The sequence below is a fragment of the Camarhynchus parvulus genome, chromosome 8 (genome assembly GCF_901933205.1).
Source record: "Camarhynchus parvulus chromosome 8, STF_HiC, whole genome shotgun sequence".
NCBI lineage: Eukaryota > Metazoa > Chordata > Aves > Passeriformes > Thraupidae > Camarhynchus > Camarhynchus parvulus.
The window spans coordinates 5,645,086-5,664,079 of NC_044578.1; the positions used below are offsets into that span (position 1 = coordinate 5,645,086).

Here is an 18,994-nt window from a genome sequence, read left to right on the forward strand (position 1 = left end):
AAAAGTCTTTACCATGGTCAGGTCACTTAAGGTTTATTTGTACACACAGGCCCTGACAACAATATGGACAAACATTGTTTGTGCTCCTTGAAAGCATCAGAAAGCACAAAAAAGCTTTCACTTGTCAATAATACTGCAGTTGGACAAGGCTAGATTCTTCTTAAGGCATCCTGAGGTTAACAGGATGGGAACATTGGGTTTCTGTTGAGATAAAAAGAGTTCTTCCTGACAAGATTTTCAAAGGGTTTCTGTCAAGGAACAATGAGGCTGCAAATGTTAGTGTTATTATTTTGGCATGAGCTAGGGACTTCTGAAGTCTGAGCAGATGCCTGACTGCTACAGTTGAAAAAGGCTCCATTAAGCATTTGTAACAATAATGTGGTATTAAACGATATAACATCATGCAATAATTAAATATTTGAAAAATTCTTTCTATGGGAAAAATATTTTGGTTATCTGATATTTGTCTGTACATGCAGCAAAATTGGATAGTGTCATAAACTGAAAAATAAATTTAACATCAGTTTTATGAGGGGACAGTAATTCTAAGGCAAAATGCTAGTAGAAGAAAGAAATAGCCATTTCATGTAGACTCTGGTCCTACAGATGTTCAAATCACTATTTAAATATTATCTGATAATCTAGGTGAAAAAATGCAGAAATTCATCTCATGGCTTCTGGAGAATTTTTACAGGGCCTTTGTTTTATCCTTCTTTCATTTAACCTTTATAGATGTGTTTCTCCCATGCCCTTCTAAACTCTCTGTACAGATGAAATTAGCTATGTTTGGCTCTGATAATTGGAATATGCAAATTCTGCCTGGTCTGAAGGTAGCTGGTTTGACCCTCTTCCTAGCACACACCTTAAGTCAATCATGTGCTTTCTGCTGTTTATTTTATTCAGTTTGCAATCAAAATATAACAACAGATTTGCAGATAACAGGGAGATCCCAGCTAGGACATTCTCATTATTCTTATCTTTCTTCCTATACAAACTAACTTCCTTTAGTGTTACCAACAACTAACAATTGAACTGGGGAGAAAACAATTGCTGAAGATTTCTTCTTTCCTAGAAAACTCAAACTGAATTTGAGCAGAGAAAAATATCATATTACTTTGACCATGTTACCTTGCTGGTTTCTGCATTCTTAGATGGCGAATACAGATTCAACTGGTCATAATTTCCTTTCCCTATATCCTCTCTTTTGGAATGTGAAAAGACAAAGTCCAGCCCTAATTCTCAATTCAGATGCAATTGGTATGCTGAGATTTTTGAAAGTCATAATTCATCCTTCTTCTTTAGGATGATTTTCCTTACAAGTTCTGTAACATGGGGCCTTATTTCTTCAACAGAGACAGTAGAGTCCCAGGCCTTTACTACTTTCCCATTGGGGTCCACCAGGTATTTCCAGAAGTTCCAGGTTGGTTCTTCTCCTGTAGAAGCTACAGGGGAAAGAAAAAAAAAAACCCAAACACTTAAATATTAGAAAACCACATTAGCCAATTCCTGACATTTCTTCATGTCAATTTGGTGATTAGCCTTGCAGAGGAAGAAAGAATGTAAAATTAAGAGGAAGTTCAGACTGAATAAGATTAATTTTCTGACAGACATCTTTAACTAGATAGTAGTCCCTTGGAGACTAATGGAAACAGGGAATCTTGAGCCAGGAGGAAGCACAATAATCAGTGTTGAAGTGTGTGAGGGCATGTGTGTGGGGGTCTGTGCTATAGAGATGTACCTGATACAGTTGAACACTGATAGGAAAATTGAATTTGGCATGACAATATAGCTTTACTAGGACTGATTACTTGCTTATCCAGAATTTTCTCTCCAAAAGCATCCAGTACCCTGTGCTTCAGAAGATTGTTTCAAGAAATTCTACATGAAGAAATAACAAGGTAATTGTTCGAGGTTTCCACCTAATTTTCATCTACAAATGAGTACTACAGTTTTCCCCTTCCTGATCACATACCCTTTTACATGAGTCACACTCTTACCCTTTACTCTTCTGCTATGTGACTGACAAAATTTCCAGGACTTTCAAATAGACCAGGAACTTCATGCCCCTAAAAGCACAAGTACAGATGCTACAGATAATTAGCATCTTTTTTTCCACTGATTATACACTGGGCAAACCTCACAAGGAATGAGAAGTTATTTCAATGTATCATCAAGACACAGACAGATTCACAATTTTAACTATGTTGTCATTGTGCTGAATAAAGATGCAGCCTCCAGCAGCCTCCTGCTGCGGACAGATGAGCAGGGAAACGCAAGTTTTGCAAGTTTCCTGGGACATGTCGGCAAGAACATCTCTCCTTGGCAAAACAGAGATGGAAGGATGTGAAGAGGATTACAGGGAAATTTGGCTAGCAGAGTGATCCATTACAGACACCTGGAAGGAGGTGAGCTTGGGGTAGTCAAAATAATGTCCACACTCCTTTAAATTCAGTGGGATTTGGGAGAACACTGTGGTGCTGGAGAGAAGCAGCAGGATATGTTCCTTGCAGAATGCAGCTCAAGTGATACTGTGTCACACTGGGCTTTACTGTATTTCATTGCTGAAAGACATTTCCTTCACATTGGATTAAGACTGACATTTTAATATAGCATTTAAATGGTATTTAGAGCATTTACTCAGTGCAAGAAAAGTAGTGCCTTGATAGGGAGCATCCCTGCCCTGCTGGCTGGTGACAACCAGCAAAACCTCTTCAGGTGTCAGTGCTGGCTCTAAAGCAGACTAGAACCGGGGGAACTGCACAGTGTGGCTGTTCCAGTGCTTGGGGAGGAATGAGGAAAGGAATATTCAAGGACATCATCTAGTGCCTGGTTTCACTTTTTGATTGTTGAAGTAAATGATGAGGTGCTTCTCTTCCACTTATCCTACAGCCCTAGAGATGAATCTTATAAATCCAATCTGCAGCACTCTTGTCACAGGAGGGGCACTTAAGAGGCTGCAAAGTGGAAAAAGGAAGGTCAGGGTATTGTATGCCTAGAGGACAGACTTTCAAGGCCTGTATTCCATGTAGAGGTTTATTGGACCAGCTTTTACAGGATATCTGCTATTGATGTGTGCTCATCTCTGGAGATCTTTTTAGAAGGTAAGACAAAGGTGGGGGAAAGAATTCCTGCCTTGTGCAGGAGGAGGGACTACATGACTTCTGACCTCTTCCAGCCTGATAACCCTGTCAGCACATCATCTCTTGTTTCTTTGGATGGTATTTTGTGTCAGAGGACTTCTATGCAGGAGAAACAGCCCTCCAGAATTCCAGGTTACTCACCAATTAAATACTTGAAGGCAGGAATTGCCCCAGCTCCACTGACTGTGATTTTGCTGAACATGGGGAAGGAGGCACCATAAGTCTTTCGTGCAAAGCTCTCAATTTCTTTGTTGGTGTCTGGTTCCTGCTGCCCAAACTGATTGCAGGGGAATGCCAGCACATTGAAATGGTACGGGCCCAGGTCTCTCTGCAGCTGCTGTAAGGCCTTGTAGTGGCTGTCTGTGTACCCACACTCACTTGCAACGTTGACAACTAGAGACACCTGATGAACAAGAGAGCACATTTAAAAATGTGTTGCACATGTCAGTTTTCCAACAGGTAGGCTGGAATGCAGACTATTTAAAAAGAAAAAGAATGTCAAGGAAATTGTAACTGAACACATATTCGAAACTACATTGACTTCTGTTCACAAAAGGAAGATTTAATATTTCTTTTATGTATTCCTCTTTGGCAAGCGTAAAGACAATCAACCAACTGCAAAGCAGTCTTAATCTTCAGTTTACTGAGAATCTAGGTTTTTCCATTCTGCCTTTTGGACAGTTTCTAAGCATAATTGAGAAGTGACTATCCAGCTAAGAGATACCAAGTTGCATGAAAGAAACTTGCAAATCAATGTATTTTTTCTGTTTATTTATCTGTGGTGAATCATCTGCTCTGCAGCATGTTTCCTTGCTCAAAATTAAGTGCCCTTGCAGAAGTGCCTGAACCATTTATCATTGCTAGTGTAGAGATCTTGACCTGGAAGTTAATAGAAGCAATTACAGGATTTGATGTTGGTCTGTGCAGTGTGGGCTATAAAATTTCCCATCACTTTTAGAGTAAATCTACTCAGTTGTGACAAAATGCCAACAGTTTTTGCACAAAGATTTACTGCCTCAATTAGAGATTCCAAGGAGTGAAGGCTGCCCACTATCCTTTGAAGTCACATTCAATGCTGTGTGTGTTGTGTCAGTCAGATATGAGCACAGGCACGGGTCTGCCAGCACAGATCCACCTGGGAGGGAGCTGTCACGCACAGGTGAGCACTACAGGAACAGCAGAATTTGTCGGGAATATTTAGTGACCTAACTCCGAACTAACATGTATCATAGTTTCTCAAAGCCTTGAAGACTTTTTCATTGGTTTTTTTGAGATAAGTTTAGCCTTAATTAACTTTAAGAATTTTAGACTTACAGTTTTGTTATTCTCACAAATTTTGTGAGCTGCTGCTCATTCTACATAAATTGAGTCCATTTTAATACTTTCATACGGAAGTATTTAAGGAAATAGGATGCGTGAAATAAATCATATTTAGTGAAAAATAAATGGCTCCATGTGCATAGTGTTTTTAAAGCCAGAAAACGAACTGGCATATAAAGGTACATATCTGGGTAATATATGGGATCATAAGATGAGATGTGTAGAAGGGGTAGGAATGAGTAAAGAAAAAGCTAAGGGGATGTGGGTATTTGTAATTTCTTACATTAAACATTAACACGTTGTGTATTTTCTACTTTGTACAACTGTATGGCTATCATAGAATCATAGAATATCCTGACTTGGAAGGACCCATGAGGATCATTGAAGTCCAGCTACTGAATTTAAAGTGGATTTGGGGTGGCACTGTTTTCCCTGGAAGACAGGTAATCTTTCAAAGCATAAGTTTGTGTAATCTTCTTTGTGGTGGAGTGTGTCAACAGGATACAATCTAAACAAGCCCTGTACACTTGTATATGAACTATGACCTGCAGCCATCTCACCTCCAAATCATCACTTTCATTCAGACAACACAAGCTCTGTCAGAAATTTTAAATTCAGTCTCCTAAAACATCTGAAGTTACAGCATATCATTAGATTTTTTTTCAGAGAAGAGATAATAATTTTCCGATGCATTCCTGTTGCAGACTCTCAGCATTTGAAACAGAATTGGTATATCTGACATAAAAAATAACTATTGGCAGTTCTGTTCTTTTCAATTAATCTGATTTATCAAGCATAGTGATAATGGTAGTTTAGTATGAAGTAAAAGATAAATTGTATGACTAAGAGCTGAAGTCTCACATAGTTCTTCCACATGAAATTTTAGAAGCTTTTTTAATTATAGTTTAAGCCTTGGAATTTTCTTGATGCACAAGTATTCATACACTTTACTGAATTCAGCTCTATTGGTACCTGCTCTCAAATAGAAGAGTAATGTAAGAATTTGTCATCGGAGGTTTGGGAGAAGCAAAGTTGTGTAGGCATTGTGATCATATTCAAACAGATATGAAGGATGAATTGCCAGTGAAAACAACTAAGCTTTTATAACTTTTACTTGATTTTAAGTAAAAAGAGGGCTTGAAAGGATTCACTCAAAAAGAAACAACTATTTTAATTTACAGCTGTTTAAAACCAGTGGTTTCTTGGCATGGTGGGGAAAGGCTTGAGAGCTCACAGTGACAACAGTGCAAACTTCCAAACATATTCCCCCAAAACATATGGAAACTACATTCAGCAATTCTTGGATGGCAGACACATTATGCTTTTTTTTTTCCTTAGAAAAATACATTTGTTGTAACTGAATTCTCCATTACTGAACTCCATCATTTAATAGTGCAAATCTCTTAAAAGTTTAACATACATATTGAAAACTTCTGTGATCTATTAGTATTTCTCAATGAATGTTTAAAATGATCCTTTAAAATCTTTCCTGAGTTATCTCTCAGATGTCTGGTATTAGAAGTGATTTCATGCAGTGATTTTTTTTTTTTGGTCTGCATTTTTAATAAATAACAGCCACTCTTTTTGCTCTCAGGTAGAGGCTGTACTTTGACTTCTTACAACTATTAATGATTTAAATTAAGTTCAATATGCCTGACTTTGGGCTCTGAGAGTGCAAGTCAAGCACACCACCTAGTGTGCAGTGCAAACAGTTCAATGGACCTCACAAAAATTATTTCATTTCAGCTGAATTCTTTATCAGCTGTTGTCTCACCTCTTAAAACTATCATTCCCTTTGCTTAGAAAACCCATGCATTCTAGTAGTGAACTCATTTATCACTGCAAAATCTCTTCTTGCTTTACTTAATGTTCACACCAGCATGCTTCCTTTAGAGAAAAATCCTGCAACAGACTTAGGAATCTGTCTCAGCTTCAAAGTAACCCTTTGTGAATCTGTCAGCAGAGACAACAGATACTTGGGTTCTTAGACCCAGAAATTCTTAACTGGCTGCATGTGACTATGGAAGAACCCACCACAAGTGTCAGATGGCATCAACTCACTGAGCTGTCACCTTCATGGAACAAATAGCAATATTTGTGTGGTCATTCAGTGGCTGTGCATTTATCCATACCCAGGAACGCCACAGACTCGGATTGCAGCTGATCCGGGTCCAAAGGGCCTAACAGTACTTTCAATAATAATATTTAGTTAAAAACAATACTTCAGTTGTTATAGTGCCTAATGCTTTCCCATGATTATAGGTTCAAGATTTCCAAAGGCACTGCACTGACACTGCTTAATTCCACCCCAGCACACTGCACTTAGCTGGGTGGTAGATTGGTACCGCTACATCAAGATAGGCACAAACACAGCAGGGAACAGTTGATGTTTGGCAGCTCTGACTCCCAAATAGGTACTATTTTTGGTAAGAATACTGCTATTTTTGGTAAGAATACTGCCTCTTACAGCGTCTCTGACACAGATCATATAATAAAAGATAAGATTATTAAATTAGATTAGATAGAAAACTAATCTTGTTTGGATCCTCTTGATTCTTGTCCAACCATAATAACTGTCCTTCATTTTTAATGTAGATGAGTGATGGGTCAACATTTTATGGTAGCGTGGAAAAACCACAGAAGGATGACCCCCACAACACAGTGAACCAGAGAGGTTTTGGATCTATTTCAGTTGTGGAACTCTTTTCTCAGTGGTAATAGTCCTCTCTTTATTTGCTATATAACACAGGGTAATTGTGGTTCCTATCAAGATACACTCAAATAGAAAGAGAATTAATATCAATCAGTCTTTTTTTCTTACTATGAAAAAATAATTTCAGTGATCTGAATAGACACAAGTTTATATTAATAATGATTTATTGAAGAATGATCCTGTCAGTCATGAATTGTACTGATTGTTTATACTTAGCATTGGTCTTGTGGTTTTAGAATTAGCAGGCTTTATTAATTTTTTAGAGTCTGGAAGCCTGCGGATTTTTTCAATTCCTAGTAAGTTTCTTGACTACCAATTAAGTAGTTATTTAAATAAATTAGCTGAGTGACTGAATTGAAGAAAATGTCTTCTCTACATCTGCCAGAAAGCTTAAGGCTGGTAAAAGCTGGTTTAGCAATTAACACACTATTGTTCCAGGAGCTAGAGCTAACCAGTGACTCACTTTCCTTAAAACACCCCCAGCACACACGTAGCACTTTAATAATATTTTATTTCTTTTAATAGCTTTAAAATATTATGATAAACGTATGCCTTAACTTATCTCTAACTGCAGATTTAAACAAGTTTATTTTAAGAAATAAATGGGAGTTTTAATTAACCTTTTTCTATCTTGATACTGAGTTCTGACAACATAATGACAGAAAGGGATGTGTTTTATTGCTGTAATTTTCTTTAAAATTGTCCATATACATTATCAAAGAGCAGGTAGCCTCTACATTAATAGAATCTCTGGATGCAAATCTATCTTTTATTCCACACAGGAGCTGAATGTCACTTTTTTGGATTAAACTATTCAATGTGGCCTAGCAGAGATCAAAGAATACCATTCATCAATGGTTTATCTTTCCCAGATACAGCTCTAGAGTTCCCCTTTATGAAACCAGCCATGCCTCGAGAGCAGCCTGGAACCACAGCCCTGGGATACAGCACACGCCCTGAACCTGCCTATTCCTGAGATTCCAGAGGGGATGAACACCCCCAGCTCTCTGCAGAGTGACTGTAAGGAATTCTTCCAAGTTCCCCCTTAACTCCTTTCCATGTTGATTCTGGCTCTGAGATAGAGAAGCTACAGGTGGTATTTGCTTATTCAGATTAGCAGATAACATGCAGACAAAACATGCCCCAGTAACAGGATTTATTGATGGAGCCTTTGGAAGGAGCTCATTCAAAAAGCACAAATATTGCTCAATATTAAACAGCTTCCATGTTTTTCTCCAACATAGATATTTGAGTGGGCATGGGACCAGTTCTGCTGTATCTCAGTTGCGAATGGTGGGAGATGAGGACTTTGACCAGATAGAATTTAGGCCTCTCATTCAGTCCAAATCCACCAGTATCCATTTCTGCTGAGCTCAAGAAAATGTGCATCTCCCTATATAGCTTCTCTGTCTTCCTGCCAATGTTTCAGTGAGCTGGTGCTCTGGACCAGTGAGCTCAGACATCTGAGGAGGGGGAAAAGGAAGATGTAAATACAAAGCTGGAGAAAAAGGGTGAAAATGAGAAGTGATGCTGCCTTTTTGGGCAACAGTGAAAATATTGGACTGCCTGACTGTATCACAGATGTGTCACTTGTGGGATTTATGATGATTTTAGCTTCTATAATTTGTGAAAGGGCCTATAAGAGGTTATAGTATTAAGTATAATAAATGTACTAAGTTCTCTTTTCACTTTTCCATAGTTACCGATCTTTTCTAAATGATCAAACCGCCGATAAAATAAAATGAAATAAAATCAGATTATAGTCAGGGACATTGTTTTAAAATGGTATGGAAAACTCTGCCTAAAAATACTTAATTTAAGATATAAATACAATTTAGAAGGCGTCATAAAAGCATATGTGCTTTTAGCTACGTGTCCTTGCTCATATTGCTGCCACACTAAATACCGAGAGGAGAATTTGCATGATGTTGTTACAATTTCACTATACTCTGATACTTTGTAATGTCTCATGCTTTTACTAACTACGGTGAAATCTGCTAACTCCATTCGCCGCGGATCAAATCCCTGTTTTTTTTTAATGTAGAATATTAAAAAGGAACGGGATTTGAGTAAGAATAACACACAAGAAGTCATGCAGTTAAAAGACAGAAATAAACTCCAAAAGTAATCTACACAAAGACACAAACTTCCTGAGCTTCCAATGGAATAGGCAGAATCCAGAGCAATCGGCAGGAGGGCAGCGTTCCCTGCCTGCCACGTCTACAGGCGGCTGCAGCAGCAGAAGACGCGGACACACACGGGGGTTAGACTGCAAACGCTTTATTGAAGAGGAGCCTGTGTTAGCCGGACGAGTTCGCCGAAGGGCAGAGGCACAGAGTGAGCAGCCCAGAGGCACACGCGTGTGCACCGGGGCTCCGAGCACTCGCCCCGCGCTCGCTCCGCGGACATGCAAGGGCTGCCCGGGCGGGAGCCGCCCCTCCCCGCCGCACTTACCGAGCCCCTGTACTTCTCCAGAGACACAAGCTTGCCCCTGATGTTTACAACTTTGAAAGTGTAAAAATCAGGTTCCTTCTGCCGCGTAGCGGAAAAGGCTAAGAGCAGGAGCGCTGCAATTGCGAGGAGCATGGCTAGAGGGATGAGGAGGACTTTGGGGAAGGAGGAGGCAGGCTGGTGCTCCACACTGCCCTCCGGGTCCAGCATGCTGCACGGCCGCCGCGCTCTGCCCGGCCCGGCCCGGCCGCGCCGCCGCAAACGCCGCGCTGCTGCAAACGGGCCTTTTGCGGCAGCCGGCGGCTCTGCCCGCTCCGCTCCGCCGGGATGGCTCCCTCAGGGGTACACGCTCTGGAACCGAGCGGTCCGTGCTGGAATTGCTGCTGCGCTGAATCGTTATGGCTTTAAAGCACTGGCTGGCTCAGTCTGTGGGATGCCAGTCACAGAATGGCAGAATATTCTGGGTTGGAAGGCGCCCGCAAGGATCACTGAGTTGGGACCCTTGAGGAACCCCAGAACATTTGGCTTTACTTCCTCTGTTTCATTGTTCATCCACTGCTGTATTGAAAGCCATGAATTCTTGATAATAACACTGATATTTCAGCCTAAGAAAATTAGGGGTTTTTTTCCAATTACATGGTGTGCATGGACAGTTTTGAAACCAGAACTAACACTAACGTATGAATACTGATATTAACCTGTTTTCATGATAGCAACACCATTCCCAAACTGCCAAGTCTGAAGGGACTTGGAACCATCCTTTAGAACTAATAATGACCCAAACAGGTATTACCACGACTTGTAGCGCCCTGTGTTTCATAAAATAGATACAGATTCACTCTTAAGTGAGTAGCCCACAGAGGAATCAAAGTGATGTTATTAAAGATCCTGCTTTAACTACATCCTTGTGATTTTGGATGGATTTGCAAAGGCCCTTTTTTGTGCACTAACTGCAGCATGTAGTGAGTACGGTGTAATGTCAAAGGACAGCAGTGGCTTGGTTGCTACTGGTTACTGAGGGAGTGCTCCGAACCAGTCACAGCACTCAGTCAGCAAAACCAGAATCACCAACACGCCACATAAACCTGCCACATCAGCCAGGCCTGCAGGAAATGCAGCTCTGCATGCACCTGCCTGGTGAGAAGTGAGTGGCCAGACCACTGATCTCACTGGGTGAGATGGAGAAACCACACTGCTGAGGGACTTTCAAGCAAGAAAGAGCCATAAAGCATCAGGAACTGACTTTGGTGTCAAAGTGTTGAGACATTCAGAGCCAAACACTGCCTCAGTGCACTGATGTCATTCTTGGGTTGTTTGCAAAAAAAAAATGCTATTTGTACAGTTTGCTACTATGCCTGCTGGAAGAAAAGGATTTTACTTACAAAGTAACAACAATAGAAAGTTTTTGATGGTCATTGATTTCTTCTTGGACCACAAAACTGGTCAGCCATGGACAGCTATGATTCTGATAGTTCTTGGCAAAGAAAAGGAAAATGCAATGATTTACAGAAAACAATTAAAGTGGTTCCAAGGCATATTGGAAATTTATCTTTTGAAGAGAAAATTACAATCTGTAATTTGTAATTTTGTAATTTAAGTAATATCTCACTTTAAAACAAAAACAAAAACAACAACAACAACAACAACAAACCAAACCAAAACCAAACAACAAAACAACTGACTTTTCATAGATCTTTGACATTTTGATTAAATTTGCTTAGGTAATTCAAGCATGACCAGCATTACTGTAAGGGAAGAAGCCATATATAGCTGGTTGAAAAACATATTTCCAGTTTTTAAACATTTCAGATTTTCCACATTTTTTATTAATTTCAGTTTAAGCAGACATCCAACATAAAGAAATAATGTAATACACTACAAAAATATATTGATGGATAGATGGAAAATCTTGTACCATGCTCTCTACAGTGCAGATACACTGTGATGAGAATGTGAATTTCTTTGCAGATAAGTGGTATTTTCCTGGATACTTTCCTGGCTGTACTATTGACCAAGATGACAATCAAGTATGATTTCCTCATTTTATAAGTAAATTATCTAAGAGGCTTTAGAGTTTCTTTAGATATGTCTAGAGAAAGAGAACAGGTCTTTTCCATTTAAAAAGATTTTTAAAACCTAGTAAATTCTAAAAAAATCTTTAAAAAATTGATGATCAGCATAAGGTGGAATTCTTTGGTCAGAAAATTAAAAACAAATCTACGATACACACTTACATTTTTGAGTAATAATATTTTAGTTGCTTGGTTATAGAACTAAAAATGAGGCCACATACTGCAATGTAAGAAGCAAGTTTTGCTCTAGAAAAGGACTTTATAAAATCTACTTCCTACAGCTTTATGATTATCCTCTTTGATTTCTAGATAAAATTTAGTCACTTTCAGAGTCATATTTTCTCCTGCAAATTAAGCCCAGAATCTGAAAGTTTTTAATCATTGCCACTGAACTGGGAATTCTTTAAATAATGGCCCACTGGCAGTAGAACTCTGCTTCCTCTTTTAATGCCATGTTGCTATATTGCTCCCTGCAATAAAATATTCTTTAACATCAGCAAAGAGGGAGGCATTGTTCCTGAACACAGAGATGGAGACTATGTCAAAGGCTGTGGCTTTGTACAGGTGCACGTTTACTGAGCCAAACTGCTCTATCAGTTCACATTAAAGTCTATCCAACTATTTGAAGGAAATATGCCAATCAGGTTTGCAAACTGGTGTGTGTTTGCTCACTAGCATGTCTCAATGTTGATCTAGGAGAGCTGTATCCAGCAGCAAGTATAATCTAGCTACTTCTGCAATTTACTCTTTGGCCTACTAAACCTAATAGAAATCTTTGTAAAATTAATTGGAATAGGCTGGAACCACCACCCAGTTAACCTCAGTTGTCCCCAGGGCAGCACTGCTGTTTCTGTTGCTGCTGTCCTGGACTGGCCCATGTACCTAAAGGTGAATCCCATGAGCAATACTCTGAGCTACCCAGTCCTAATTTTGTAGTGTGAACTTCAAGTGAACCCAAAAAAAAAAAAAGAAAGAAAAATACAGGTTACCTCTAAGGATTGTGCTGACTTCACAATACATTCAGAAGTATGTCTTGTCAGTATTTACAGAATCCTGTATTACAGATTTTGCAACCTTTGTTTGCCTACACAGATTCCCTGAGGTAGTGTTTCTAGCACTACTATTCATATTACTTTTAATAGTTTCCTTCGAATCCCTTTCGTAGTTCAACACTGATCTTTTAGTGCCTTGTTTTCCTGGAAAGGCCTCCTTAGCCTGGGCTAGGAAGTGCCAACAACACGACACTTCACTGCCAAAAAGGGGTAGTACTGGATCACAGAGGGATTTGCCTCAGACAAGCATTTGCCAGTGCCTTTAGGTCACCGTCCAGCACTGCCAAGAACCGGCAGGCTGGCTCTTCTCCCCTGAGACCTGCGGGCCTGCCAGCAGACACGCTGGCCAAGCCACTGTCCCTGGCTGCTGCCGGGGCCAGCTGCATAGCCAAGGTCAGGGAGCCTGGAGTCATTTCCCCAGGTGCCCGGAGCACAGCCGCTCTTCTCCACCGAGCTCAGGAGGAGGGGGAGAAGCCCTGGGGAAGCGGGGATCAAGGCCCGCCTCCAGCGAGCCCTACCCTGCTCCGCAGGGCCTGGGGAGCGGATGCCTCGTCGCTGTCCTGGCGGGAGGGTGTAGTGAGGAGGGGCCGGCCCCTTCTGCCGTGCCTGCAGGGTGAGGACCAGAGGAAATGGTTCTGTGCTGAGACACGGGAGATTCAGATTAGATACTAAGAAAAAAAATTGTTGACCGTTAGGGTGGTCAGGCATTGAATAGGTTGCCCCATGGTATCACCATCCGTGGAGGTGTTTGGGAGACGTCTGGAGCTGGCGCTGGGTGCTGTGGGTTTAGTGGCTGTGGGGATACTGGGGCAGTGCGGGGTGCACGGTTGGACTGGGGGATCTTAAAGGTCTCTTCCAACCGCGCTGATTCTATGCGGAAGAAGAGGCCTGAGAAGAGAAACAAGGGGAAAAAACTAGGATGGCTGTTGGGGGGTAATTAAGAAAAAAAAATATGCTGCTTATTCCCTCATCCCCGCTTGCCGCTGTGGCACTGGGGGAGGGAGGCCCTGAACGCCGGGGAGACGGGAAGGGGGGGCGCGTCGCCCCCTCAGCAAGAGGGGTGGTTCTGAGGCACGGGGGGCTCCCTGTCAGGGCCGGGGCGGCGCGGGCACCGTGCCCGGCTCGGTCCCCGCCGCCGCCGCCCCGCAGCGCCGCCGCCCTCGGGGCGCTCCCGCCCGCCTTCGCCCCACAATGCACCGCGCCGCTGACATGGCGGCCGGGCCGCACTGAGCCGCTGCCGTCGGGGCCTGCAGCAGCCGCAGCCGGGCATGGCGGGGGCGCCGCGCCGGCTCCGCTAGCGCCGCACACAGGTACCGGGGCCCGAGGGCTCCCCGCGCCCGGGGGCGGCGGCCTGGGGGAGGCGGGCTCAGGGGGCCCTGTCCGCGCCGGCGCCCCCCGCCCCAGCCCTGCCCCGCCTCGACGGCCCGCCGCGGCCTCGGGCCCCGCGCCCGGGCGGGGGAAGCGTCGGGGTCCGCGGCGCGGGGGCCGCCGCAAGGTCAGCGGGGGGCCAGGGCCGCCCCCGGGGGCGCATCCGGGCCGGAGCCGGTGCGTGCGGGTTGTTGTTCGTACGCCCCGTGGAATTAAATAATGCGGGGGGGAGAGACCACCGCAGCCGGCGAGGCCCGCGGGGAATGCCCCGTGTGCGGGGCTGCCCTCGAGAGCCGTGCCCGCTGCGCCGCGAGAGGTTCTCCTTTCCGGGGATTACGATCTGCCTGGAGTGACACCCAGGCATCCCTTCGCCTACGTGGTTGTGCTCTTTTGTTGGCTTATTTTGTATACAAATACAGCTGAACGACTTTGCTGCTTTTGCAATATGTTGCAATTTGCCGGTTGGCTGAATGTGTCATATTACCTGAGGCCTCCTGGCTTTTAAGGTTGTTTCTGGGTATATCAAAGGAAGATGAGCTCATAACGCACAGAGAAACAATGCAATCGCATTTAAGCTAAAGTAGAGATTAGTACATTAGAAAGATAGTTGTATTTAAGTATGGATCTAATATTTTTTTTAATATCCATGCCACCTCCACGTCACTTGGCTTTCTGAGCACTGTGCCCTGGATTTAGGGGTCGTTGCATTTGCTTGAAAATAGAGGATACGTGTTGTTTATGTTTTTGGCTTGTGCTCCCGGTTTCAGTGGTTGCTTTTTGGATAGTCTGACCCCAGATAGTTATGACATAATTATTTCCGTGACAAGAAAAGTAAGCTAGCCATGGAACTATGACTTAATTACAGTACCTGGCAGAAGATGCTATATTAGGAGTAAGAAGTCTCTTTTACAAATACCAATTTTGCAATGAGCTTTTTTTAATAATTTTTCTACTTAACTTTAGTGAAAACCTTCATAAAATTAATTTTGTGATAAAATTACCTTTTCCCAGAAGGTATATTGGGATATGTTCCCAGAAGATAGACACAGAGGGATCAGAAAGTTCCTCCCATGTTCTGTTCTTGCGCAGAGGACAGCTGGGACTTTCTTTTCATACCTCAGCTTGCCGTGCTGAATGCCCCGGGACACCTGCACTGTGCAGGGCATTTATCCAGTTCTTCCTCTGAAGGGAATTGCTCCAATGGGGAGAAAGAAAGTGGGACAGGATTTCCCTGTGTTGTACTTGAAAGCAAGATATTCCTGAGGAGCTCCTCTTAACTGTCTGGTGGCTCTGCTTGTCAGTCATGCTTCAGGATTGTTGTATTCATGTTGATACCATAAGGCAGTCTGACTGTCTGAGAGTATATTCTGTGTTCAATTTGCAGTCCTGGCTTTTTAAACTTTACAAAGCATTTCTACTACATTAAGTTTATTTTTGTCACTGTCTTAGTGAAATAATGGAGTACTGGTACTGACTTGTATTGAGAACCCATAGAAAGAAGGATCCTTCAATTTGCTTTGTGGATTAATTTGCACAATGGAAGCAATCCAGTGAAAGTCAACATTTCCTGTACTTTTGGCACATTAAGACTATTTTGTATATTGCTTGATAAATTGTTTAACTTAGAAATACAAAAGACCTAAATTTTGTAACAGTGCACATGAATTTAATTTTTTTTTGTTTGTTTTCACAGAAATGCATGCATACATGCATGTGTACTCATACTGTATCCTTGGTTTGTAATTTTGGTTCTAAGGTTTCAGCAAGTCTTGGGAAAAAACCCAATTTATCAGATGTTCTTAGATTTTATTTTCATTTCTGTTGATGCATGAAATACTGCTGCCAGCAAGAAGTAACTTTCAGATTTTAGTTTTCAGTGTCAGCAAAGCTTGACACAGGAGTCTGGAATCAGTTTTGTGTTACAAACGGTTGTGACTCAGTCCGCTGAGCGTGGCTGTGTTCTTGACAGCTTTCCTGGAGTTGTGATTTTCAGCATGTTTCTTCCAGTAGGGAAAGTGCTGTATGCTGGTGAAGAGGCACAAGGGTACTGGTAGAAGATCTGTTTGCTTTCACTGTGGGTTGTGAACTGGTTTGCAGCTGGTATGAAGCAGTTCAAAGACGATCCCTTCCTCAAGGATTCCAGTTTGGGTGAAGAGCTCACTGTTGTTTAAGTACAAGATCCAGATAACCTTCTATGCCACAATGCATACTGCTGTGTTGTCATTTAGCATAGCACTGAGCATAAGTGGAGGTTAAGATCAAGGTGAAAAAATTGGTTTCAGTGTGTGGCTGCCATTTAAACCAGTTTTGTGATCACCTGAGGCCTCTGGGAGTCTCTGAAAGGCTCTAAACCAGTGCAGTGCAGTGCTGTGTTGTGCTGCCCCAGTCTCCTCATGGGTCCTTGGGCTGATGTGTGTGTTTGGTTTTGAAGTTAGAGCTCCCTTGTATCAGTTCCTGCTCTGCTCTCACATGAGCGGTGCAGCATTCGGGGAGGTTTGGGGCAGGTGCTGCCCCTCTTCAGGGTTTGCTGCAGTTGGGTCTGAGGTGTAAAGGACTGCTGCAGTAAAACGTAGCATCACAACCAAAATGTGCAAAAGCATCAGGAGCCTATATGGAATAGAGAGGTGGGGGAGACTCTTGTAGCACATCTGGTGTGGCTGAGAGAGGACAGCTTTCCCGAGCTTGGCACGGGAGGCAGCAGCAGTAGTAGGGTCAGAAAGAGGTAGTTCTTGGCGTTGGGTGACGTTAGTTTTTCTCACCTTCCCAGTGAGTCATACAGTGCTGTAGAAAAAACAGTGAGTCAATGCAGAGTAATCTGTAACAAGCATAACCCTTATGGATCTCCCATCCAGCATATTTTGCTTGCACGTACATATGTTACTAAGTTTTGTATCAGCCAGAGCCTTTCTTGTTACTTCATTAATTCAGCAGTACTTCTGTAAATCAGATATCATCTTGTTACAGTGTTATATGTTTTCTACACATGTATATATACATAGTTATATATCTAATGATGACTCCTTAGAAGTTTTCAATCTTCCACATAATAAATACAGCATCAGAGCTTCCTATCTTCACTGAGTCCAGAGTGCCAGTTCTGTTGCATCCTTGATTTGTGTGTTAAAGTTTATGTACACTGTGCTGACTTCCTTCTGGGTAGATTTTGGCAGTATTATCCTTACCAGGATAAATTCTATAGCCTGTAGTAAGAGGGAGTTCTGGAACACTATGTAGCACTTATGTTTGTTACTAAGAATATCGATGGGTTTAGTGCTGGTGGAGTCTGAAGCGCTTTAGTGGCCAGTAATCTCTGATAGTTTTAGTTTTAAGTACTTTGGAAAAACATCAAGCATGAGTAGTAGGTTGTACTGAGTTATGTCTATTTCATTATAAACCAAACATAAATGCGTGATAATTTTTTAAAAACTATTGACAAAGAACATGGGAGAGGTTTGAATGATTTGTAGTTCTCAGACAGAAAAATGGGCCTAAGGCTGTAAACAGTCAGAAAAGACCCCCCCCCCCAGCACATTAGGATTGTCGATGGACATCACCTGTGCTGCACTCTGAGCAGAGTGCAGAAGACAACCTTTCCTATTGTTCCTGACTGTGGCTGTAACCTTTGTTTGCAGAATTTCCTTTTATTTTTGTTGAGGAAGTTCAGCTGGGCTATATTGGTAGTGAGGCGAGGGGGGCACTGAGGTTAATCACCCCACTTAGTGTTGGAAGGCTGGCTGGGAGATTTGAGCTTAAGGACAATCATAATGGGAGAGATAAAAGCAGGTCTTGGATAAAATACAAGTCTCCCTATCTCAAAGGAGGGAATGCTTTATAGAAACAGGGTGATAACACTTATGTTTGTAGTACTTTCTGTGTTTATATTTTATCTAGTACTCCCCAGGGAAACAAAACTTAAAAGCCTGTTCTCTTTCCCTTTAGTTGCCTTTCTACAGTGTAGTCCCTGCTTTTGGGCATTTCAGCCAGTTGGGACCACATTTTAGAACATATTTGAAGTAATGGCAAAGGGTCATTGAGTTTCTGTCTGTTTTCTGGAACAATTATGCCTCAACAGAGGAGAGGTCTCTGCTGATGGGGGAAGCAGGAGGAAGTTCCATTTCCTTGTAGGGAGTAGCTACAAATCAGACAGGGCTCCAGCACGTCTGCTCTGTTTGCCCAAGGGGCTGTGATAGAGAGTGTGACAGAGGAGCACAAAATGAATGTCTAGGAAACCAGGTGGAGTCAGTTCTGCTGTTAATGAAATTATTAAAAAAAGCTTTGCAAAAGAACAACTCAGAAGGCAAAGGCTCACAGTTTAACTTGGCCTTCATCTTTGAAGAGGCCCTGTTACGTCAAATTCTGACTCCAAATATATGTGTTTGAGGGAGTTGAGTACAGTGGAACAACTTGAGAGGAAGAAGTGGTAGAAGCTGCAGAAATATCTTCTTGAAAGTTTTTTTGGTGGTTTTCTTTTTCCCCCTGTTTGGAAGTAAGCCTTAGTCTGATTCTTTGCAATTCAAATGCAGAGTTTTCTAATGCTAGTCTGCAAAGTGGAGGAAACAAAAGAAACTGACAAAAATGAAAGTGAAACATTCTCGTTTCTTCGTTTTGTGAGCCTAAAATTAATTCTAACCAAAGATGATTTCAAACATTTTTCATTTTGTTGCTGTTGGTATGTATAGATTTTTATACTTTTCTGGAGTTTAAGGTCAGATAGTATCTTGTCTGACCTCAAGCTGTTGTATTTCAGCCAGATGATTTTTCTAAAAAGAACCAAGAGCGAGATTTCAGAGGAGTAATTGGCGCTGTACACTCAGAAAGCAGGGGAAACTGAGTCCCATGTAACACTGGGATATTGAATTATTGAAATATGCTGAACTG

The 18,994-nt window shown here is 42.1% G+C and overlaps 2 protein-coding genes across 5 annotated transcripts in view; one reads left to right on the forward strand and one right to left on the reverse strand.

The window, feature by feature from the left end:
• Positions 1-740: 740 nt before the first annotated feature.
• GPX7 (glutathione peroxidase 7) lies at positions 741-9,893 on the reverse strand. Its single transcript, XM_030953478.1, has 3 exons — positions 9,628-9,893; positions 3,282-3,543; positions 741-1,442 (listed from the first exon to the last, which is right to left on the reverse strand). Exons 1-3 carry the CDS (start codon positions 9,832-9,834, stop codon positions 1,279-1,281), a joined length of 633 nt encoding a protein of 210 aa, XP_030809338.1. The 5' UTR covers positions 9,835-9,893; the 3' UTR covers positions 741-1,278.
• Positions 9,894-13,941: 4,048 nt separating this feature from the next.
• Positions 13,942-18,994, forward strand: part of TUT4 (terminal uridylyl transferase 4) — a 44,484-nt gene continuing 39,431 nt past the window's right edge. For 3 of the 4 annotated variants that reach the window (XR_004060907.1, XM_030953130.1, XM_030953132.1), the window contains exon 1: positions 13,942-14,058. The gene's annotated coding sequence lies outside the window, so the exon portion shown is untranslated. The remainder of the gene's footprint in view (positions 14,059-18,994) is intronic. The other variant, XM_030953131.1, reaches the window with a different exon arrangement.